The 25467-nt window shown below is 40.8% G+C and overlaps 1 protein-coding gene and 1 pseudogene across 3 annotated transcripts in view; one reads left to right on the plus strand and one right to left on the minus strand.

Moving 5' to 3' along the window:
• Nucleotides 1-25467, minus strand: part of NEMF (nuclear export mediator factor) — a 69714-nt gene that overhangs the window by 39353 nt on the left and 4894 nt on the right. For 2 of the 3 annotated variants that reach the window (XM_077940964.1, XM_015143655.3), the window contains 13 exons: nt 23678-23803; nt 17805-17953; nt 15725-15792; nt 11949-12035; nt 10995-11068; nt 9138-9208; nt 8982-9057; nt 8229-8291; nt 5652-5729; nt 5357-5565; nt 4930-5121; nt 4612-4675; nt 2245-2333 (listed from right to left, as the gene is read on the minus strand). In XM_077940964.1, coding sequence (XP_077797090.1) covers nt 2245-2333; nt 4612-4675; nt 4930-5121; nt 5357-5565; nt 5652-5729; nt 8229-8291; nt 8982-9057; nt 9138-9208; nt 10995-11068; nt 11949-12035; nt 15725-15792; nt 17805-17953; nt 23678-23803 — 1346 coding nt within the window. The remainder of the gene's footprint in view (nt 1-2244; nt 2334-4611; nt 4676-4929; nt 5122-5356; nt 5566-5651; nt 5730-8228; nt 8292-8981; nt 9058-9137; nt 9209-10994; nt 11069-11948; nt 12036-15724; nt 15793-17804; nt 17954-23677; nt 23804-25467) is intronic. The other variant, XM_028851536.2, reaches the window with a different exon arrangement.
• LOC114679775 (U6 spliceosomal RNA) lies at nt 16828-16923 on the plus strand (annotated as a pseudogene).

Below are 25467 nucleotides of genomic sequence, written 5' to 3' on the forward strand. Positions count from 1 at the left end.
TGTGAGCATCTGGTCCAGTGCCCTCCCTTCACTTGCTCCAAGGGTATAGGATGTTGTGATAATCATTAGCTAATTACCTTTGGGAAATGATTTCAGAGCATTAGAGTGCTATTTCAGCCATCTATTTGCTTTTTTTTGAGACAAAGTCTCGCTCTATTGCCCAGACTGGAGTGCAGTGGCACGATCTTGGCTCACTGCAACCTCCGCCTCCCAGGTTCAAGCGATTCTTCTGCCTCAGCCTCCAGAGTAGTTTGGTCTACAGGCACAAGCCACCACACCTGGCTAATTTTTGTATTTTTAGTAGAAACGGGGTTTCACCTTATTGGCCAGGCTGGTCTCGAACTCCTGATCTCGTCATCCACCCGTCTTGGCCTCCCAAAGTGCTGGGATTATAGGCTTGAGCCACCGCACCCGGCCCATTTGATCCTTTTTAAGGCTCGAAGAAAAGTTAATGAATATCTTTTGAGTTTGGTGCCACGACAGAGTCATTCCTCAAAGCTGTCAGCACTTATGCGCTGTCCTCTGGTATGCATGACTGCATGACTTTGCTTAAGTTCCTTACCCTCTCTGTTTCAGATTCTGAAAGTATTGTATCAAGAGGTAATAATGGGCTGGGTGTGGTGGCTCATGCCTATAAGCCTGGCACTTTGGAAGGCCAAGTAGAGTGGATCACTTGAGGTCAGGAGTTTGAGACTAGCCTGGCCAATACGGTGAAATCCATCTCTACTGAAAATACAAAAGTTAGCCAGGCATGGGGGTGCACACCTGTAGTCCCAGCTACTTGGGAGGCTTAGGCAGAGAATCCCTTGAGCCCAGGAGGTGAGGGCTGCAGTGAGCCGAGATTGCGCCACTGTACTCCAGCCTGGGCAATAAAAGTGAAACTCTATCTCAAAAAAAAAAAAAAAAAAATGTCTGAGGAAAACGTATTTTTATAGTAGAATTCTATATTTAATTTTTTTTTTTTTTTAAGAGATGGGGTTTGGCATGTTGCACAGGCTAGTCTCGAACTCCAGAGGTCAAGAGATCCACTCACCTCAGCCTCTCAGAGTGCTGACATTACAGGAATGGGCCACCATGCCCAGCCCAGTCAAACTATAAGAGTAAAATGTTTTATACATTGGAGACCTCAAAAACTTTGCTTTCTATACACCATTTCTTGTGAAGCTTCTGGAACACACACTCTTTCAACCAAGAAACAGATCCAGAAAAGAGGTTCCAAAACAGAGAAGGTAAAGATAACTTTCAAGATAACAATAAAAGGAAATTGTATGATGCTTAGAGAGAACCAATCTAAAATTAAGTCAGTCAAAAAGCTACAGGAGAGACTTCTGACCTCTGCAAGATAATACTGATTGAATTCCAATGTGTCTGAACACACTTGGAAGATAATATTTAGATAAATTAGTGATAAGAACAAAAATAAAGAGCAAATGAAATGACAATTAGTAACTTCAGGGAAGATTTTTAAAACTGAGCAAGGAAGGAAAAAGAAAACAATTCTATGTGGGTCAGCTATAACATATAAATTATAATATGACTAATTTAATATAATTACGACTAATTTAAATATTTATAATGATGCCAATGCTATTAATCTTGACAAAACTATGCTGCAACTGTGTGTGTATGTAATGGAACACAAGTGGAAAGAGGGAAATCCTCATCTTTCCCAGCGGGAAGTTAGTAAGAGTGTAAAACAGAAAAATTAAGAAGCAGCAATATAAGCACACTACTAAGATAAATAAAGGCAAATATCAAAACAATCAACTAAAAGAGCTAAAAGTAGTTTCCTTCAGAGAGCAGGCAATAGGAGTAAAGGTGAGGAACTAGAGAGCTAGCTGAGTGCAGAAACGTATGCCTGTCATCCAGCACTGAGGCTGAGACAGGAGAATCTCTTGAGCTTAGAAGTGTGAGACCAGCCTGGGCAACAAACTGAGACCCTGCCTCTACAGAAAATTTAAACATTAGCTGGGCACGGTGCCATGTGCCTGTAGTCTCAGCTACTTGGGAGGCTGAGGTGGGAGAACTGCTTGAGCCCAGGAGGTCAAAGCTACAGTGAGCCATGTTCACGCCACTGTATTCCACCCTGGGTGACAGAGACCCTGTCTCAAACAAACCAACAAAAAATTGCAGAGCTACTGGTTTTGTAACAAGCTTTGTAGAACTGTTTGACTTTTCTAAACAATGTGCACGGATAATTTTAATAAAAACAAAAACTAAATTTGAAAGAGACAGAACACTTACCAATACACTTTTCTTGCTTTTTGAATAGAAGTAACAGTCTGAACTTCTTTTAATGTTTGCTTTGTTTTCTTTTCTGCTGATTTGAATGCCTATTTATAGAAAAGAGTTTTAAAAATAATTTGCTAAGAATTTATTTAAATAACACCAAAGTAAATAACGGGGCAAGAAATTTTTTAAATGTCACAAAATGGCACAATCTACACACACACATACACACACACACACAAATATGCATATTTGAAAGTAATAAATGAAAATATTTTTGCCTTAAGTATTAAAATAATCCAAACCAAAGAATTACTATATGAAAATATTTGCCCAAGACCTACAAATTAATAAATACATTGCCATTTTCTAGATACTGAGTACCTATCATGTGCTAGGTTCTAGGCTAGATGCCGTTAGAGATACAAGAGTGAACAAGATGGACAAAGCCCCCACTCCCACCCCACTAGGTCTAGAAGAGACAACTATTAATCATAAAATCCTTTAAATAAACATATAATGGTAAGTGCTTCTAAAGATGCTATACGAGTGTAACAAGGAAACCCGATTTATATTGGATTATGGTCAAAGAAGGTATCTCTGAGGAAATGACATTTAAGCTGAATCCTCAATGACTAATGGGGTTATCAGGCAGAGAATAGGAAAAAGGGTATTATAAAAGGACCAGCAAGCAGTAATCAAGGGAAAGATGTCAAGAAATGAGGTTGAAGCAGTAGAAAGAGGGCCAAGTCATGAAGGCCACTCATTTAACAGCTATTAAAGTGCCTATTCTGTACCAGGGAATATTCCAGGGATTGGGATGCAGCAACGAACCACACAAAGATTCTACTTTCGTGCAATCTATATTCTAGAGGGAATCCAGAAAAAATAAATATATGTTGGGCTGGGGGGAGTGTTTTTCAAGAAAAAAATATGGCAAAATAAAGACAGAGATTCAGGGTGGTACTATTGTTAGCAATGAGTGGTCAAGGAAGGATTCTCTGATTAAATTTCATTTAAGTAGATATGTAAATGAAGAGAGGCGTCAAACTGAAAATTCCAGGTAGAGAGAACAGCAAGGGCAAAGACCCTGAGAGTGGAGCATGTGCCATTATTTTATGAACAGCTAAGATCCCAGTGTAGCCAGAAAGAGTATATGAGAGGACGAATGCAGGTGATGAGGTCAGAGGGGAGCAGGTCTCCTGTTCTTGAAGGATAGGAGAAGGGCTCTGAATTGCATTAAGACAGGGAGCAACTGGAAGATTTTGTCCAGAGAAAAAGGACTTCACTTTTGATTTATTTATTTTAATATATTTTTTGGGACAGAGTCTCGCTCTGTCACCCAGACTAGAGTGCAATGGCATGATCTCAGCTCACTGTAACCTCCACCTCCTGGGTTCATTTGATTCTTCCACCTCAGCCGCCTGAGTAGCTGGGATTACAGGTACCCGCCATCATGTTGGGCTAATTTTTGTATTTTCAATACATATGGGGGTCTCACCATGTTGGCCAGGATGGTCTCAAACTCCTGGCTTCAAGTGATTCACCGGCCTCGGCCTTTCAAAGTGCTGGGATTACAAGCGTGAACCATCACATCCAGTTGAAAGGATCACAACGGGCCTATGTGTGGTGGCTCACACCTGTAATCCCAGCATTTTGGGAGACCAAGGGTCAAGGCCCGAAGCGGTCAGATCACCTGAGGCCAGCAGTTTGAGACCAGCCTGACCAACATGGCGAAACCCCGTCTCTACTAAAATTACAAAAAGCAGCTGGGCGTGGTGGCGGGCACCCAGCTACTCAGGAGGCTGAGGTGGGAGAATCGCTTGAACCTGGGAGGCAGAAGTTGCAGTGAGCTGAGATCAAGCCATTGCACTCCAGCCTGAGCAATAAGAGTGAAACTCCATCTCAAAAAAAAAAAGGGGGATCACAATGGTGGTTATGTGGAGAACAGATTGTACTGGGAAAAGAGGAGAAGGAGAGAGACCCAATAAGACACTACTATCATAGTCCATGTGAACAAAGAGATGATAGGGGACTGACCAGTGGAAATAATGAGCAGTAGCTAGATTCTGGCTATACTTTAAAGGAAGAACCAAAATGATTTACTGATGGATTGCATGATTTATGGGAAACGAGTCCAGGATATCACAAACGTTTTTAACCTGAGTGAACAGAAAAATGAAGGTGCTATTTACTGAGATGAAGAATGGGGGAGGAGCAGGCGTGGGGGGAAAAATACTGGAAATACATACATTTAAAGCAAAGTTAAATTTTAAATATACTTCTGAATTAGAAAATCTCATTTAAACAGAAGAAACAATATTGTCCATTAAATTAAGCAGGCAAAACCAACTAACATTCACTCTAAGAAATACTCAGTACCTTCTCAGCAGCTTCAACTGTTTTTTGTGTCTTCTTAGCAGCATATCTCTTGTGATCATAATACCTAGAAAAGCACATTTCTCTTAAATTTTAAGTAAAATATTTATTCTTTAGTTTTCTACTTAGTTCTAACTTTACAAATTCTCAAATTATACAGAACAAATCAGAACAAACTGTATAATTGACAAAACTAAGTTTAAAAAAGTATTTTCACCCAAAAAAAAGTATGCATATACAGGTGAAATGTAAAAGTTTTTTTAACATCCTTAATTTGCTGCAGATAATACTTGGCCTAAAATTTAAAGTTAAATGACTTACTTTTTGGCATTGGCATATGCTGACAAGCTGAGATCAACATCTACAAGTAAGGGCTTATTTTTCTGAGGCTTCTGCAGCTGTTTATTCTTTTGTTTTTTCTTTTTTCCTTTTGGTGGTTCAGTTTCATTTTTTTCAACATTGACGTCACCATCAACATCATCATCTTCCTCCTCTGATAACAAGTATGGATTTCTATTAAAAATATTCAATAGTATTTCACTAATGTCAATGACATCACTTTATTTTCAATTTTCTTCTTTGAAAAAATTATAAATGGTTTACAGTACTGAAAGTTTCATTATTTAATCTAAATTAGTTTTTTCCCTTTCTCTGAGAATTTAAAAATATGAAGAAAAAATGTTTAATACAGTGAACAATTAACAAAATAAAGACAAGCATTAACTGCTTGACTAGGAGTCAAACTTACCTTAGCAGCATTGTAACATGATTTGTTTGTAGTTTTAATTCTTTGATTGCACTTGCAACAGGGTCTCCTTGAGCCTGGGCTTCTTTCACAATTAACCCAATTTCTGTCCAATCTATCTGGTTAGCTAAAGCACTTCGAACTACCTGAATGGCTCTGTCAACTATTTGCAGGTTCATTTCTATGAGCTCTCCTTTCAGTTTGTCTATTTCCTTAAGAAACAAACCACACACATTTACTACATTGTCAGTTAAAGTTAACATTTTTGAAAAAGCACTGAGAAAGCCAAACATAATACCTGAGCCTGCTGAAGAGCTTCCAATCTGTTTTCGTGATCCTTTCGAACATTATCTAATTTCTTCAATGCTTGTTTTTCCTTTTATTGGCAAAACAGATTTTTTAAAAATTAGATTTCTCCTACCTCATGACACTCCTCTTTTACTTCCCAACACTCACTATCCTGACCCCATCTATGCTGTTATCTAGCTGGCTAAAGTTCCCATAGTCTACCACCCTCGGCCGATCCCACTACAACGAGTTCCATGCCCCAAAATTACTTCTCCTGTCTCCCTAACTCCCAGTCCCTATATAGAAAGGTACTTTGATTACAGGTTACTGTGTATATAAGATACGCCCTTAATACCCTTGGCATTATTCAAACAGGCAGAAATCAAGACATTTTTTCCTATGGCACAAAAGTAAAGTTTTGGAGAACAAATTCTTTATTTTTTTTTAAATAACAGAGACAAGGTCCTGCTATGTTGCCCAGGCTGCTCTTGAACGTCTGAGCTCAATCCTTCCACCTCGGCCTCCCAGAGTGCTGGGATTACAGGCCTGAGCCACAGCACCTGGCAGGGAATGAATTCTTAAAGAGCATAAACTACTAAATAACTTTTATTTTTTGCTGCTTTTGATTTTCTCAGAACTATTTCCAGTATTTTACAGAAGCTTTTTCCCGTAAATTAGTAAGACAAAGGCTCATGGTAGTTATTTGACCTTCTATATGGCATTTTATCATATATAATCTACATTTCAAGGTTATCAATTTGGGGGCAAAATTTCTAACACTAGTAATATCATCAATTAGGCCAGGAGCGGTGGCTAAAGCCTGTAATCCCAGCACTTTGGGAGGCCGAGATGGGCGGATCACGAGGTCAGGAGATCGAGACCATCCTGCCTAACACAGTGAAACCCCGTCTCTACTAAAAAAAATACAAAAAAACTAGCCAGGCAAGGTGGCGGGCGCCTGTAGTCCCAGCTACTCAGGAGGCTGAGGCAGGAGAATGGCGTAAATCTGGGAGGCGGAGCTTGCAGTGAGCCGAGATCCGGCCACTGCACTGCAGCCTGGGCGACAGAGCAAGACTCTGTCTCAAAAAAAAAAAAAAATCATCAATTAATGAGTATTTAAATGCTAGATGAAGTATTTAAATGCTAGACGAAATATTTTTTAAAATTTACATAGTAAGGATGGTGACTATTAAGACACCCATAAAAACATGGGGTTCAGTTTACTAGCCAAAGTGCTGACACCATGTGGTAATTACATGATGTATATAATTCATCTGACTGGCCTACCTGCTTTGAAACTGTGCTATGATTAACTAACTTTTTTTTTCTCTTTTGAGACGGAGTTTCGCTCTTGTTGCCCAGGCTGGAGCGCAATGGCGCGATCTCAGCTCACCGCAACCTCCGCCACCCAGGTTCAAGCAATTCTCCTGCCTCAGCCTTTCGAGTAGCTGAGATTACAGGAATGCACCACCATGCCTGCCTAATTTTTCTGTATTTTTAGCGGAGACGGGGTTTCTGCATGTTGGTAAGTTGGTCTCTAACTCCTAACCTCAGGTGATCCACCCACCCCGGCCTTCCAAAGTGCTGGGATTACAAGCGTGAGCCACCGCGCCCGGCTTATGATCAACTAATTTTTTAAAACTGAAGGAGAAGTAGTACAGGGATTCAAACAATTTGATTTTTTTTTTCTTTAAGACAGAGTATCACTCTGTCGCCCAGGCTGGAGTGCAGTAGCACGGTCTCAGCTCATTGCAACCTCCGCCTCCCAGGGTCAAACAATTCTCGTGCCTTAGGCTCCTGAGTAGCTGGACTACAGACACCCATACCACACCCCGCTAATTTTCGTATTTCCAGTAGAGACGGGGTTTCACCATGTTGGCCAGGCTGTTCTCGAACTCCTGATCTCAAGTGATCTGCCCGCCTCGGCCTGCCAAAGTGTTGGAATTTACAGGTGTGCGCCACCACGCCCAGCCTCAAATAATTTGAAATTTTTGCACACATATTTTAAGACTACTTTTGAAAAAATCAAATCCCCTTCAAATCAAGAGTGACTATTAACAATTTATGAAACTGTTCTGCAGCAAATGCTCTAAAAACATGATTAAATATGCTGGGAAAATACTGTACGTCACTTCTTTTGGAGTCATGATACACAGAAAACATATTAAGACCTAGCTTTAAAGTCCATTTAAAAAAGAAACAATATAATGATAAACAATATCTCCTCCTCTGGCCTATTTAAAATCTCCCTAGAACAGTATCTCCTTAACAGCAATGTTTTGAGAAGCTTTGGGTTGTTCTGAGCAAACCACATTAAGGTGTAAAGAACAGGCCTCACCTTCCCACTGTATTTTCCTTTTTCTACATAATATCTGAAACACTCATGAAACAAATGAGGACATACTTTTCAACAATAAAATCCCCCATGGACCTTCTTCATAAATCTCTATCACAAATAAAGAGGCAGGTCAGAGAGTTCCTATACTACTTCTTACACTCTTTCTGAAAGGCTACCCTTTCCTATATCATCTACCCATCAAACCACTAAAGATTACCTGGTTTAATATGTGTTTTTAATAATACATACCTGTTGTAAAGCTTTTAAGTCAATTTTCTGGCCTTCTATCTTGGAATAAAATTCATCCACGGCCTTATTAAAAAAACAGACAAACAACTAGTTGAAAAAAAAAGCACGATCTCTACTTGAACTTGCATTCACAGAATTTTATTTTACTTTTTTTTTGAGACAGAGTCTTGCTCTGTTGCCCAGCCTGGATTGCAGTGGCGCGATCTCGGCTCACTGCAACTTCCACCTTCCAGGTTCAAGTGATTCTCCTGCCTCAGCCTCTCAAATAGCTGGGACTACAGGCACACCCCACCACATACTACTAATTTTTGTAGTTTTTCGTTGAGACAGGGTTTCACTGTGTTGGCCAGTCTGGTCTTGAACTCCTGACCTCAAGTGATCTGCCTGCCTTGGCCTCCCAAAATGCTGAGATTATAGGCATGATCCAGCATGCCCAGCTGCATACACAGAATTTTAGATTCCATTGTGTTTCATACCACCACTCAAAGAACTTGAACAGATTTCCAGTAAATGTATTATTTGGCTAAACAGTATCAAGAATCAAACGAAGTTCAAATCTCTGGTCCTTCATCCTAAAATAAAGTGGCAACAATTATTTCCAACAGCTGTATCTGTGACTACACTGATCTTTAATGCCCAGATTCATAGTGAATGTAAAGCAAGTATAGTTTCAATTCCTCAATAGAAGCAAGTTGATATTAACAGCTCATATCATGCTAACTAACTGGTAAAGAAACAGAATGGAAAACCCACCTTGTCAAATGATTCAAATTCTATATATGGACATTGTGAATGTTGAGAAAACAGGAAAGGATGAAATTCCTCGTACCTGTAAAACAAATTTATTATATCACAATCAAGAACATTAACAAACATCCAAAGCAAATCGACCCATGCCTATATGCTTACGTGAGTATGTCTTCAACTGGTTTATCTGCTTCCAAGCTTGGTTTTATTTCTCTTTTCTGAATGATATATCCCTACAAAAATCCAGTATTAAAATCATTCCTATTCATAATTAACAAAGATTTACTTTCTTTCTTTCTTTTTATTTTTCAATACAGAATCTCACTCGCTCCGTCACCCAGGCTCGAGTGCAGTGGTGTATTCTTGGCTCACTGCAACCTCTGCCTCCTGGTTCAAGCGATTCTCATGCCTCAGCCTCCCAAGGAGCTAGGATTACAGGTGTGCACCACCATACCTGGCTAATTTTTGTATTTTTAGTAGAGACACAGGTTTTGCCATGATGGCCAGGGTGGTCTTGAACTCTTGGTCTCAAGTGATCCGCCCACCTTGGCCTCCAAAAGTGCTGGGATCACAGGTGTGAGCCACTGCACCTGGCCCAAAGATTTAGTTTCTGTGACTGATATTAATTTGCACCTAGCCCAAAGGTTTACTTTCTATGACTGGTATTAATTTTAATTTTCTATAAATAGAGTTATACTTTGAAAAGGGAAGAAAAACAATCATAAGCTCCAAGGTAATTCAGAAAATGCTTAATGGCTGGGAACTGTAAATCACAACATTTTTGAAAAGGGCTGACAAATGAAAATGTGCTTCTCTATCTAAAACAACTAAAGAAATAATTGTAAATTCCTCAACTTTTCTGAAGAGCCAATACTAACCTGTCATTGTACTTTCTATAAAAGGGAACAGAAAAAAACTTACAAACCAACAGAAATTTTTAAAACACTATCCTGGGTCGGGTGCAGTGGCCCATGTCTATGATCCCAGCACTTTGGGAGGCTGAGGTGGGCAGATCACTTGAGGTCAGGAGTTCGAGACCAGCCTGGCCAACAAGGTGATACCCCATCTCTACTGAAAATATAAAAACTGGCCAGGCATGGTGGCACGTGCCTATAGTCCCAGCTCCTCGGGAGGCTGAGACAGGAGAATCACTTCAACCAGGGAGGTAGAGGTTGCAATGAGCCAAGATCGTGCCACTGCACTCCAGCCTGGGTAACAGAGCAAGACTGTCTCAAAAAACAAAACAAAACAAAACAAACATCCTGGCCGGGCGCGGTGGCTCACGCCTGTAATCCTAGCACTTTGGGAGGTTGAGGTGGGTGGGTCACAAGGTCAGGAGATCGAGACCATCCTGGCTAACATGGTGAAACCCCGTCTCTACTAAAAATACAAAAAAAAAAAATTAGCCAGGCATGGTGGCGGGCGCCTGTAGTCCCAGCTACTCGGGAGGTTGAGGCAGGAAAACGGCGTGAACCCGGGAGGCGGAGCTTGCAATGAGCCGAGATCACACCACTGCACTCCAGCCTGGGCGACACAGCGAGACTCCGTTTCAAAACAAAACAAAACAAGGGCACAGTGGCTCAAGCCTGTAATCCCAGCACTTTGGGAGGCCGAGACGGGCGGATCAAGAGGTCAGGAGATCGAGACCATCCTGGCTAACACGGTGAAACCCCGTCTCTACTAAAAAAATACAAAAAAAAACTAGCCAGGCGAGGTGGCGGGAGCCTGTAGTCCCAGCTACTCGGGAGGCTGAGGCAGGAGAATGGCGTAAACCCGGGAGGCGGAGCTTGCAGTGAGCTGAGATCCGGCCACTGCACTCCAGTCTGGGCTACAGAGCCAGACTCCGTCTCAAAAAACAAAACAAAACAAAACAAAACAAAACAAATCCTGGAATAAGTATATTACAGGTAACAATCTTCCAAATTAAAATAAAATTTATATATAATGATCCTTTAATGAATATTTAATTTCTGAAAACCCAAATAAATCACAATATATAGTAAGTATACATGGTGCTACCTTCCCACTGAAGTTGGATGTTGTTTTCATATAGTCTTCCGCTTTCTGCAGAGAAACAAGTACTTTTTCAATATCTAATGGTGGGGGAAAAAAAGAATAAAGGAGTGCCAATTAAGTCAATCAATCATGGCTAAACAACTATGCAGAAAAACAGGAAAGTGCTTATGAAATAATGTAGTGTTCAAGAAAATTAGAGATAGTGATTTCATGTTTGTAATCAGTAGATGTGGGTATATGGTTACGTTTTGACCAGACTATTGTCCAAGCAGCTTTTATTGAATCATCCACCCTTCCCTCCATGACCTGAAAGGAACTTTGTTCATAAACTAAATTCCCAAATTATTTCTAACTATTTTTGGATTCTTTATGCCATTCCTTCTTCAAAAACTTACAGTTTTAATTACTATAGCTTCGTATTTTAATCTGTGAAGGGTTACACAGACAGTAATAATAGGAAATCATTACTAGTATTTTCCAGAGTTATCCTGAACATTTTCACATGCTTTTGCTCCACACAAACATCAGAGTCATTTTATAAAAACAAAAACAAAACATCACCACCAGCACCTGTTGTCATTTTATGGCTGCACTGATTTCATATACTGCCAAAACTAAAACATTCACTAAAATCTCATTCAATTTTTTTTTTTTTGAGGGTGGTGATATTTGTTTTTGTGGGGTTTTTTTTGAGATTGGGGTCTCACTCTGTTGCTCAGGCTGGAGTGCAGCGGTGCAGTGACCACCCACTGCAGCCTGAAACACCCAGGCTTAAGTGATCCTCCTGTCTTAGCCTCCCAAAGTGCTGGGATTGCAGGCATGAGCCACTGTGCTTGGTCAAATGTTTTTCATTCTAGAACCACCTGCTCCCTTATTACTTTCCCATAAAAAATTTTTCCCACAAAAAATCGTTAAAAAAAAAAACGAAATAAATGAAAATGTACCATGCAGACATACCTTTAGTTTCAAGTTTTTCATCCACTTTGACATTACCCGAGAATCCATTTTCTATAAGACAGTGTTCAATGAGAGCTGGTCCATAGGCTATAAATGCAGAGGATATTACTTTTAGTATTTTCCCATAAATTGTTTCTTTTTGTTTTTGTTTTTTGAGATGGAGTTTTACCCATCACCCAGGCTGGAGTGCAATGGTACAATCTTGGCTCACTGCAACCTCCGCCTCCCACCTTCCGCCTCAGCCTCCCGAGTAGCTGGGATCACAGGCACCTACCACCACGCCCAGCTAATTTTTGTATTTTTAGTAGGGACGGGGTTTCACCATGTTGTCCAAGCTGGTCTCAAACTCCTAACCTCAGGTGATCCACCCACCCTGACCTCCCAAAGTGCTGAGATGACAGGTGTGAGCCACCATGACCCAGCCTAAAATTTAACATTCAAAATATAGCACAAATTTATATCCCAATATCAATGATCCACTCAATAACAGTAGCCAGCGAAAACAACAATAAGTTTATTTATTTTGAAGTGTTATTTAGTAATGACAATTCTAGTTCTCAGACTGGGTGTGGTGGCTCACGCCTATAATCCCAGCACTTTGGGAGGCTGAGGCAGGAGGATCACCTGAGGTCAGGAGCTCGAGAGCAGCCTGACCAACATGGAGAAACCCCGTTTCTACTAAGAATATAATAAATTAGCCGGGTGTGGTGGCGCATGCCTATAATCCCAGCTACTAGGGAGGCTGAGGCAGGAGAATCGTTTGAACCTGGGAGGCGGAGGTTGTGGTGAGCCAAGATCACGCCATTGCACTGCAGCCTGGGCAACAAGAGTGAAATTCCATTCCCCGCCCCTCCCGCCCCCCCTCCAAAAAAAGAAATGACAGTTCTAGTCCTTAAAGAAATTTGAGACTACAATTAACTTACAAAAGTCAGTGCAAGTTATAGGAATTTAATGGGCTTCAACCACAATGAGGACTTATCCCCAGAATGCAAGGTTGGTTTAGCAACCAAAAATTGGTTAATATCCCATATTAATAAATAAAGGAAAAAGGCCATATATCATTTCAGTAGATGCAGAAAAAGCATTTGACAAAATTCAACACTAATTCCTAATAAAAACTCTCAATAAACTAGGAATAGAGGAGCATTCTCAACCTTATAAGGACACCTATGAAAAACCTATAGCTAACATGATAATTATTGGTGAAGGACTGAATATTATCCCCCTAAGATCAGGAACAAGGAAAGAATATTCAGTCTCACACTGCTATTCAACATTGTACTGGAGGCTACAGCTAGCACAATAAGGCAAATTAATTAATAGCATTCAGATTCTAAAGGAAGAAGTAAAGCATCCTTATTCACAGATGACATGATCCCATATGTTAAAAAATCCTAAGGAACCCCCCAAAAAAAAAAACCTACTAGAATGAATAAACAAGTTTATCAGGTTTGTAGGATACAAAAACCAATATATAGAAATCAATAGTATTTCTATGCAAAAATGAAATTAAGAAAACAATTCCACTGAGAATAGCATCAAAAAGAATAGAATGTTTAGGAATAAATCTAACTGAGAGAAATTAAAGATCTAAATAAACAGTCAGACATTCTCTCTTCATAGAAGACTCAATGTTAGTTAAAATGGCAATTCTCCCCAAACTGATCCATAGACTTAGTGTAATCCTTACCAGGCCAGGCAGTGGCTCACAGCTGTAATTAAGACCAGCCTGGCCAAGAAGGTGAAACCCCATCTCCACTAAAAATACAAAACTTAGTGGGTGTGGTGGCGCACACTTGTAATCCCAGCTACATGGGAGGGTGAGGCAAGCCAATCACTTGAACCCAGGAGGTGGAGGTTGCAGTGAGCTGAGATCATGCCACTGCACTCCAGCCTGGGCAACAGAATGAGATTGTCTCAAATAATAGTAATAACGTAATCCTTATCAAAATCCTACGAGGCTTTTTTCGTAGAAAGTAACAAGTCAACTCTAAATTTTATAAGGAAATGCAGGCTGGGCGCAGTTGCTCACGCCTGTAATCCCAGCACTTTGGGAGGCTGAGGCGGGCAGATTGCTTGAGTTCAGGAGTTCGAGACCAACCTGGACAACATGGCAAAACTCTGTCTCTACCAAATAGAAAAATTAGCCAGGAGTGCATCCCTGTAATCCCATCTACTTGGGGGGCTGAGGCAGGAGGATGGCCTGAGCCTGGGAGGTTGAAGCTGCAGTGAGCAGTGTTTGTGGCACTGCACTTCAGCCTGGGCAACAGAGTGAGACACTTGGGAAATGCAAAAGATCTTTTGAAATGCCAAATGCCAAAACTCCTTTGAAAAAAAAGTGAACAGTTAGAGGACATATAAGTTGAGTATCCCTTATGTGATGTGTTGGGATAGAAGTGTTCCAGATTTCAGATTTTTTCACATTTTGGAATATCTGCATATACATAATGAGATATCTTGGGGATGCAACCCAAGTCTAAACACAAAGTTCATTTATAACTTTACACAATATAGCCTGGAGGTGATTTTATACAATATTTTAAATAATTCTGTATAGCTGTCACATAGGGTCAGTGTGGAATTTTCCACCTGTGGCATCATGTCTGTGCTCAAAAAGTTTCAGACTTCAGGCCAGGCATGGTGGCTCACGCCTGTAATCCCAGCACTTTGGGAGGCCAAGGCAGGTGGATCATGAGGTCAAGAGATTGAGACCATGCTGGCCAACATGGTGAAACCCTGTTTCTACTAAAAATACAAAAAAAATTAGTTGAGCGTAGTGGCGCACGCCTGTAGTCCCGGCTACTCGGGAGGCTGAGGCAGGAGAATTGCTTGAACCCGGGAGGCAGAGGTTGCCGTGAGCCGAGATTGCACCACTGCACTCCAGCCTGGTGACAGAGAGAGACTCTGTCTCAAAAAAAATAATAATTTTAGGCTTAAGATTTTCACATTAGGAATGTTCAACCTGTAATATCTGATTTCAAACATTACAGAAATTTGCCAGGGGAAGGCCAAGTGTGGGGGCTCACACCTATAATCCCAGCAACTGAGTGGCCGAGGTGGGTGGACTGCTTGAGCTCAGGAGTTTGAGACCAGCCTGGGCAACATAATGAGACCCTACCTCTAAAATAAAAAAAATTAAATTAAAAAAGAAATCTGCATTTGCCAGGGAGACATTGGCTTAAATGAAACACACAAATTTTATACATGCTATACTAACAGTTGGAAAGTTCTAAAGATAACTTTGAATACATTCCAATTTCATAAGAGAGGAAGAGTAACTCTCTAGTGCTCAGTAATCAATGGTACCTGCCTCCCTCTATGTCTTCTCTAGATTCCTTAATATAGGGCTAAGTGATGATCTTCTTAAGTATAAAGTATATTGGGATCAAAAATGCTTATTGGGATCAAAAGGACCTGTCAGATGCTGGGATGCCCTGAAGCCCACCAATTAAAAAAAAAAAAAAAAAAAAAAGCTAAGCTAAGTGGTTATTAAATCAAAGACTCACAATGAAAAAATCTGATGTCTTAGAATACTACCATTAGCACTGAAGTACCAGATAACACAATCTGTGTTGCTTTGAAATAAAATCTAATAGATAAAGCTCAGACTTCATGTGGTTTAACTTCTCTTTATTTGACAATAAACTCCTACTTACTCCAGAATCACTTTAAGCTTTTTGTTCAAATTTTCTAATAAAAGCATAAAAGATTTCAATACATTCCTGAACACCACACTGTCTTGCAAACAGTTCACTGCTATTCGCAGGAATACTCACGAAGCAATGGGTTAAGCACTCTCTTCAGCAGTTCACCCTTAGGTGCGCTGGCTACTATTTCAGTCAAGCTGTGAAACAAAATTGACATGTCTCTTACTATCATATATTAAATAAACCTTATAGCAATCTTCATATTCACACTACTTTCATCTTACCAGTTCACCTGATCTTTACAATAATCTGAAATGTAACAGGAATTTGTTCTTCTGTTGTGAGAAAATGGATCATAAAAGTAATTTATCCAAGATTACCAGGTTCTTGAACAGCAGTTTTCTAAAAGCAGCCAGTATTTTTTTGACCAAGACATATTGTTCATCAGCAATGTGCCCACATATAAATGACATAAAACTGACATTTTTCTATAAAAGTTAAAAGTTTGTAAAGTTTCATGCCATATCTTAATATTCAAAATGGCTTTACCTAATTAAGTATCTAATAACCTTTTTTGTTTGCTTCTGTTTTTGTTTTTGTGACGGTGTCTCCCTCTGTCGCCCAGGCTGGAGTGCAGTGGTGCGATTTCGGCTCACTGCAAGCTCCGCCTCCCGGGTTCACGCCATTCTCCTGCATTGGCCTCCTGAGTAGCTAGGACTACAGGCGCACGCCACCATACCTGGCTAATTTTTTGTATTTTTAGTAGAGACGGGGTTTCATCATGTTAGCCAGGATGGTCTCGATCTCCTGACCTCATGATCCACCCACGTCGGCCTCCCAAAGTGCTGGGATTACAGGCGTGAGCCACCGCGCCTGACCAACTTTATTTATTTATGTAATGTAGGCTAGTTAAGTGAAGCAGCGGGAGTAAAGAAGGAACAAAGAAATGATGTATGTTAAACTTTAAGAACGACTGCTGTAGAATATCAGTCAGCAGGGCCTTCCAGCTAGCAGGAATACAGCTGAAATACAAAATAAGTGATGAATACAGGTACAATCATCACTTTACCTCACCTTACTTCCCTTTTTCTTATGTAAACCAGAATTTATCTCCCTTTGTCCTCTGCACATCCATCTGTCTTCTCACAGAGTAGCTAGTAAGTCTCCCCAATTTACCAAGAAATCATAACCATTTGAAGTAACCCAAAACTTAGCTAAAAAACACATTGGGCTTGCTTCAGCAGCATATATACTAAAATTAGAACGATACAGAGATTAGCACGACCCCTGCACAAGGATGACAGGAAATTTAAGTGTTCCATATTTTTTAATTTAAAATTTAAAATTAAAAAAAATTAAAATGAAAAAGAAGGACATTGGCTGGGCCCGATCACTCATGCCTGTAACTCCAACACTTTAGAAGGCTGAAGTGGAAGGATTGCTAAAGCCATAAGTTTGAGATCAGTCTGGGCAACAAAGCAAGACCCCATCTCTAAAAAAAACATTTTTAAATTAGTCAGGCATTGTGGTGTGCTCCTGTAGTCCCACCTACTTGGGAGGCTGAGGCAGGAGGATTGCTTGAGCCCAGGAGTTCAAGACTGCAGTGAGCTATGATCACGCCAACTGCACTGTAGCCTCAGGGAAGGAGGAGTGAGACACCACCTCTAAAAAAACTAAAGACAACTGAGCGTGGTGGCTCATGCCTATAATCCCAGCACTTTGGGAGGCCGAGGCAGGCAGATTGCCTGAGGTCAGGAGATCAAGACCAGCCTGGCTAACATGGTGAAACCCTATCTCTACTAAAAATACAAAAATTAATTGCACATGGTGGCGCGTACCTGTAGTCCCAGCTACTTGGGAGGCTGAGGCAGCAGAATCACTTGAACCTGGGATGCAGAGGTTGCAGTGAGCTGAGATCATGCCACTGCACTCCAGCCTGAGCAACAAGGCAAGACTCCGTCTCAAAAAAAAAAAACAGCACCTAAAGACATACATTTGCCTCTCCCAAATAAGGCTTAATTGCTTACATGCATATTTACGTAGTTCAAATAGTCTAAATTGAGTTACATTATCTAAGTAAAACAAAATATTTTATTTCATGTTCTGACATATGACCCATTTTACCTTTTTTTTAAGAGACAGAGTCTCATTATGTTGCCCAGCACATTTTAATACAATATGAAAAGGGTTTAAAAACAAAACACTTTACCTTTCCAAAGTAAGCAAAGGTTCAGCAGCTCTAGCATGATCAAGTGGATAGCGTTCACGAACAGCAAATTTAACATCATCTGCCTCATCAGTTCGAAACCTTAGAATATTTAAAATTACGTACTCATAATCTGTAAGAACAATGTTCCCCTGCAATAGAATAAAATATAATTTAGTGCTCTTTCAAATCATTTTTGAGGCTGGGCACGGTGGCTCACACCTGTAACCCCAGCACTGTGGAAGGCCAAGGGGGGCAGATCACTTGAAGTCAGGACTTTGAGACCAGCCTGGCCAACATGGTGAAATTCCATCTCTACTAAAAATACAAAAGTTAGCTGGGTGTGGTGGCAGGTGCCTGTAATCCCAGCTACTTGGGAGGCTGAGGCAGGAGAATCACTTGAACCTGGGAGATGAAGGTTGTAGTGAGCCAAGATCGCACCATTGCATTCCAGCTTGGGCAGCAAGAGCAAACTCTGTCTCCAAAAAAAAAAAAAAAAAAAAAAAGGAAATAACAAAACAAACAAAACAGAAAAAAACAAATCAAATCATTTTTGAAACTACTTAAAAATTGAGAAAGAAGCCAGGCATGGTGGCTCACACCTGTAACCCAGCACTTTGGGAGGCTGGGGCGGGAGGATCACCTGAGGTTGGGAGTTCAAAACCAGCTTGACCAACATGGAGAAACCCTGTCTCTACTGAAAATACAAAATTAGCCAGGTGTGGTGGCACATGACTGTAATCCCAGCTACTCAGGAGGCTGAGGCAGGAGAATCGCTTAAACCTGGGAGGCGGGGATTGCAGTGAGCTGAGATTCCGCCATTGCACTCCAGCCTGGGAAACGAGCGAAACTCTGTCTTAAAAAAAAAAAAAAAAAAAATTGAGAAAGAAAATGTGGTCAATTTCAGAAGCCAGCCAGGCAAGGAACATATTATCCTTTCACTTGCAATTTGTCTTTTAATAGTAATAGTTACGTGGCAAGAGCAATACAGTTAGTTATACCCTTTGCCCACGTATTTCCACATTTGGTAATGTAGCCCAATGAAGTAACTCCAACACTCCAGTAAAACCAAAGGCAATATGCTTAAGGATGTTCACTGAAATTTATTTACAACAGTTTAAAAAAAAAAAAAAACCCAAACAGCCTAGATGTAAAAATTAGGGAAATTTAATTATGATAGATCAACACAACAAAACAGTAAAAAGAGGTTACCTAATGGAAACTATGTTAAAAAAAAAAAAAGGAAAATATAAATAATGTTAGGTAAAACATAGCAAGACACACAAAAAAGTTGTATTCTAGAAAATGGAAGGCATATGTAGGTTAAAATGAAATTACTTCTTAAAAATTTAGAATTAAAGACTTTAAAATTTAATACTGCTAGATAACCTTTTCAATAAAAAAGAAGGGGGAACATAATGAAAATAAAGCTAATGAAAGAATATCACCTTCCAAATTTATTACAGTGAAGATAAGAGTTACTCTACAGGTGTAATTAAAATACAAAGAAGCATCCACAAAAATAGTCAAAAATGCCTTACAACTGCTTACAACATAGTCATAGAATACAGTGGGAGTAATCCCAAATTCATCTGAAATGACAGATTGCAACATAAGTGGCTTCAGTAAATGTAGCCACCATTTACCTTGATTAGAGAGATAGATAACTAGAAATTACTAAGTGTTGAAAAAATAGTACCAGGCCAGGTGCAGTGGCTCATGCCTGTAATCCCAGCACTTTGGGAGGCCAAGGCGGGCAGATTACCTGAGGTCAGGAGTTCAAGACCAGCCTGGCCAACATGGTGAAACCGTCTTATTAAGAGTACAAAAACTAGCTGGGCGTGGTGGCAGGCGCCTGTAATCCCAGCTACTCGGGAGGCTGAGGCAGGAGAATCACTTGAACCCAGGAGGCGGAGGTTGCAGTGAGCCGAGATCGCACCACTGCATTCTAGCCTGGTGACAGAGCGAGACTTATTCTCAAAAAGAGTTAAAAAAAAAAAAAAAAAGAAAAGAAAAGAAGAGTAAAAACTCAGAGTAGAAAAGGACATTTACAACACAAATAATCAGCAAAGGGCTCATAATCAGATTAGATAAAAGACCTCTAAGAGATCCTATCAAAGGTTGCTAAGGATGTGGAGCTAAGGGAATTCTCAACATCAATGAATCTCACAGACATTATATATTGAATAAAAGAGTCAGGTGCGGTGGCTCACCCCCGTAATCCCAACACTTTAGGAGGTTTAGGTGGGAAGATCGTTTGAGCCAGAGGTCCAAGATCAGCCTGGGCAACAAAGTGAGAGTCCGTCTCTACAAAAAATCAAAAAATTGGCCAGGCGTGGTGGTGCACATCTGTGGTACCAGCTACATGGAAGGCTAAGGCAAGAGGGTCACTTGAGCCCAGGAGGCCGAGTTTGCAGTAAGCCCTGATCATGTCACTGAATTCCAGCCTGGCCAACAGAGCGAGACTCTGTCTCAAAAAAATAAAAAATAAAAAATATTGCATAAAAGAAGGTAGACCCAAAAATGAACAGTACAGTCATGCATTGCTTAACAATGGGGATACATTCCGAGAAATGCATTTAGGCAACTTCCATGTTGTGTGAACATAACAGAATATACTTACACAAACCTAGACGGTATAGCCTACTACATCCACCAAGGATATAATATAACCTATTGCTCCTAGGCTAGGAATCTGTATAGCATGTTACTGAATACTGTAGTCAATTGTAACACAATGCCAAGTATTTGTGTATCTAAGCATATCTAAATACACAAAAAGTACAGTAAAAATATAGTATTGCAACAGCAGTTCCAGGACAGGCGCAGTGGCTCACACCTGTGATCCCAGCACTTTGGGAGGCCGAGGCGAGCAGATCACCTGAGGTCAGGAGTTTGAGAACAGTCTGGCCAACATGGTGAAACCCCGTCTCTACTAAAAATACAAAAATTAGCTGGGCATGGTAGTACATGCCAGTAATCCCAGCTACTCGGGAGGCAGAAGCACAAGAATTGCTTGAACCCAGGAGGCGGAGGTTGCAGTGAGCTGAGATCATGCCCTTGCACTGCAGCCTGGGCGACAGAGTGAGACTCTGGTTCAAAAAAAAAAAAACCAAAACCAACAAACAAACAAACAAAAACAGCAGTCCCCAACCTTTGGCACCCGGGACCAGTTTCATGGAAGATGATTTTTCCATGGATGGAGGGTGCAGGGGTATGGTTTCCGGATGAAATCGTTTCACCTCAGATCATCAGGAATCAGATTCTCACAAGAAGCACGCAACCCAGATTCCTTGCATGCACAGTTCACAATAGGGTTCACGCTCCTATAAGAATCTAATGCCACCACTGATCCGACAGGAGGCAGAGCTCAGGCAAGTAATGCTCACTTGCCTACTGCTCACCTCCTGCCATGTGGCCCGGTTCCATGGTCCAGTTCCACAGACCGTTTCCAGTCTGCGGCACAGGGGTTGAAGACCCCTGGTATAAAAGATTAAAAATGGAACACCTGTACAGGGCACTTACCATGAATGCAGCTTGCAGGACTGAAAACTGCTCTGGGTGAGTGATGGTGAGTGAATATGAAGGCCTGGGACATTACTGTATACTACTATAGACTTGATAAATACTGCACACTTGGGCTACACTAAATTTGCTTTTTTTAAAATTTTTTAATTTTTTAAAAAATTATGCTATAAACATACGTGTGCATGTGTCTTTATAGCAGCATAATTTATAATCCTTTGGGTATATACCCAGTAATGGGATGGCTGGGTCATATGGTACATCTAGTTCTAGATCCTTGAGGAATCGCCATACTGTTTTCCATAATGGTTGAACTAGTTTACAATCCCACCAACAGTGTAAAAGTGTTCCTATTTCTCCACATCCTCTCCAGCACCTGTTGTTTCCTGACTTTTTAATGATTGCCATTCTAACTGGTGTGAGATGGTATCTCATTATTGCAGCACTATTCACAATAGCAAAGACTTGGAATCAACCCAAATGTCCATCAGTGACAGATTGGATTAAGAAAATGTGGCACATATACACCATGGAATACTATGCAGCCATAAAAAAGGATGAGTTTGAGTCCTTTGTAGGGACTTGGATGCAGCTGGAATCCATCATTCTTAGCAAACTATCACAAGAACAGAAAACCAAACACCGCATGTTCTCACTCATAGGAGGGAACTGAACAATGAGATCACTCGGACTCAGGAAGGGGAACATCACACACCAGGGCCTATCATGGGGAGGGGGGAGGGGGGAGGGATTGCATTGGGAGTTATACCTGATGTAAATGACGAGTTGATGGGTGCAGCACAGCAACATGGCACAAGTATACATATGTAACAAACCTGCACGTTATGCACATGTACCCTACAACTTAAAGTATAATAATAATAAATAAATTAAAAAATAATAATAAAAAATAAAAAATTAAAAATTAAAAAAAAAAAAAAAAAATTATGCTTACTTCAGACCAGATGAAATTTATGTATTTATTTCTATATATAAATTGTTTTTGTTTTTGTTTTTTGAGACTGAATCTCACTCTGTCACCTGGGTTGACGTGCAAAGGCGTGATCTCGGCTCACTACAACCACCACCTCCCAGGTTCAAGTGATTCTCCTGCCTCAGCCTCCTGAGTAGCTGGGACTACAGGCACGCACCACCACACCAGGCTAATTTTTGTATTTTCAGTAGAGATGGGGTTTTGCCACGTTGGGCGGGCTAGGCTCAAACTCCTGACCTCAGGTGATCCACTCGCCTCAGCCTCCCAAAGTGCTGGGATTACAGGTGTGAGCCACCGCACCTGGCCCAGATTAAGTTAGTTAGTTAGTTAGTTAATTTATTTATGAGACCAAGTCTTGCTCTGTAGCCCAGGCTGGAGCACAGTGGCGCAATCTTAGCTCACTGGAACCTCCGCCTCCCAGGTTCAAGTGATTCTCCTGCCTCAGCCTCCCAAGTAGCTGGGATTATAGGCACCCGCCACCACGCCCGGCTAATTTTTGTATTTTTCAGTAGAGACGGGGTTTTGCCATGTTGGCCAGGCTGGTCTTGAACTCCTGACCTCAGGTGATCCTCCCTCCTCAGCCTCCCAAAATGCTAGATTACAAGTGTGAGCCAGTGCGACCGGCCTGAGCCACTGTGCTCAGCCAAATTTGTTTTTAAGATGTTTTTCTTTCTTCAATAATAAATTAACCTTAGCTTACTGGAACTTTTTTACTTTATAAACTTTAAACTTTCTAACTTTTTGACTCTTGTAGTAACACTTAGCTTAAAACACGTATCGTACAGCTGTACAATATTTTCTTTATATCTTTATTCTATAAGCTTTTTTCCATTCAAATTTTGTTTTGTTTTTACTTTTAATATTTTTGTTAAAAACTAACACACAAACACACATACCAGCCTAGGCCTACACAGGGTCAGGATCAAGATGTCACTAAGCAGTAAGAGTATATTAGATCCATTAGCATCTTACGGGACCAACGTTTACACGCAGTCTGTTGTTGACTGAAATATCATTATACATACAGCGCATCAGTGCATGACTGTATTTGACTATTTTCTGGTTGCATGGTATTAGTCCTGAAATGTCAAGTACCAAATACTTTACTTCTCAGATCTTCATCTCCTACATTTTCACAAGGCTATTTCTAAATGGCTAAAGTCTGCCTAAACTCAGACCTACAGATAAAATGAAGGTTATTACCGGAAAATTTTATTTTATTTGTGTGGCACCCATTTCCCAGAGTAGTAATAACCTTTGACACAGAAAAAAATGTTCCCCACTCATGTTATATAGCACTATTGCAAAATGATTAATAATGAATTTTCCTTCACCAAATCCCACAAATTTAACTTACCCTATCATAGAGCTCAATGATTAAATGATAAGCAGCTTCATCACTTCCAAACTGAAAATCTACAATTCTATCCACACCAAGCTGTTTTGCACTGACTAATCTCCGACTCTTCAAATGTTTTCGGCACTAGTAAGAGAAAGAAAAAGGCATTCATTTAGTAAAAGTGAATTCCTAACCATTTGGTATTGGTTTATAAATAAGCTTCTTTTCATTATCATCAGGAATATTTAAAACATTGTAAATAATAGTATAGTCATAAAGTAAAAGAAACAAAAGAGGGAAAACATTATAAACACTGCTAACTCCAAAACGATGTTTTATTTGCATTTTTTTAAGACAGGGTCTTGCTCTGTCACCCAAACTGGAACCCAGTGGTGTGATCATGGCTCACTGCAGCCTTGACTTCCCTGGCTCAGGTGATCCTCCTGCATCAGCCTCCTAAGGATTGGGACCACAGGCACATGCCACTATCCCCAGCTAATTTTTTCATTATTTGCACAGACAGGGTCTCACTATGTTGCCCAGGCTAATCTCAAACTCCTGGGCACAAGCAATCCTCCTGCCTCGGCCTCTCAAAGTGCTGGGATTACAAGAGTAAGCCACTGAGCCAGGTCTTTATTTTCAACTTTTAAGTAGAGAATGACAGGCCTATAGCAAAATTTGTTTTGTTGCTTTATACCACTGCTAAATCCCTTGTTGTTGTCCTAATGACCTCACTCAAAGCCACCACCTTTATTTTATTTTGAGACAGTGTCTCGCTCTGTCACCTAGGCTGGAATGCAGTGGCACAATCTCAGCTCACTGCAACCTCCGCCTCCCAAGTTCACGCAATTCTCCTGCCTCAGCCTCCCGAGTAGCTGAAATGACATGTGTGTGCCACCACGCCTGGCTAATTTTTATATTTTCAGTAGAGACGGGGTTTTACCATGTTGCTCAGGCTGAAGCTCCAACTTCTGACCTTGTGATCTGCCCACCTCAGCCTCCTAAAGTGCTGGGATTACAGGCGTGAGCCACTGCGCCCACCAACCTTTATTTATGTATTTTTATTTATTTATTTATTTTTGGAGACGGAGTCTCACTTTGTCACCCAGGCTGGAGTACAGTGGCACAATCTCGGCTCACTGCAACTTCTGCCTCCTGGGTTCAAGCAATCCTCCTGCCTCAGCCTCCTAAGTAGTTGGGACTACAGGCACCCACTACCACACCCGGCTAATTTTCTGTATTTTAATAGAGATGGGGTTTCACCATGTTGCCCAGGCTGGTCTCCAACTCCTGAGCTCAGGCAAGCTGTTCGCCTCAGCCTCCCAAATTGTTAGGATTACAGGCGTGTGCCACCACGCCCGGTCCCTTTTTTTTTTTTTAAGTCTCTTTGATGACACTTCTAAGTATGCCAAATTTCCCTTTTGTGTGCTTCATTTATGTTCAAAATTAAATAATGGTTTCCACTAATCTTCTGCTTCCAATATATATCAACTATGGACCATGAGCTTATGGCTTATGGTATCCTGTAAATTAGTCCACTACCTTATATCCAGTTACCCCTCCCTACTAATTCTTCCTTTTCTTTTTTCTTTTTAAGAGAGAGAGTCTTTGCCGGGAGCAGTGGCTCAGGCCTGTAATCCCAACACTCTGGGAGGCCGAGGTGGGTGGATCACTTGAGGTCAGGAGTTCAAGACTAGCCTGGCCAATATGGTGAAACCCCATTTCTACTAAAAATACAAAAATTAGCTGGGCATGCTGGCATATGCCTGTAATCCCAGCTACTCAGGAGGCTGAGGCAGAAGAATCGC

Source organism: Macaca mulatta, chromosome 7 (genome assembly GCF_049350105.2).
Source record: "Macaca mulatta isolate MMU2019108-1 chromosome 7, T2T-MMU8v2.0, whole genome shotgun sequence".
NCBI classification, from domain to species: Eukaryota; Metazoa; Chordata; class Mammalia; order Primates; family Cercopithecidae; genus Macaca; species Macaca mulatta.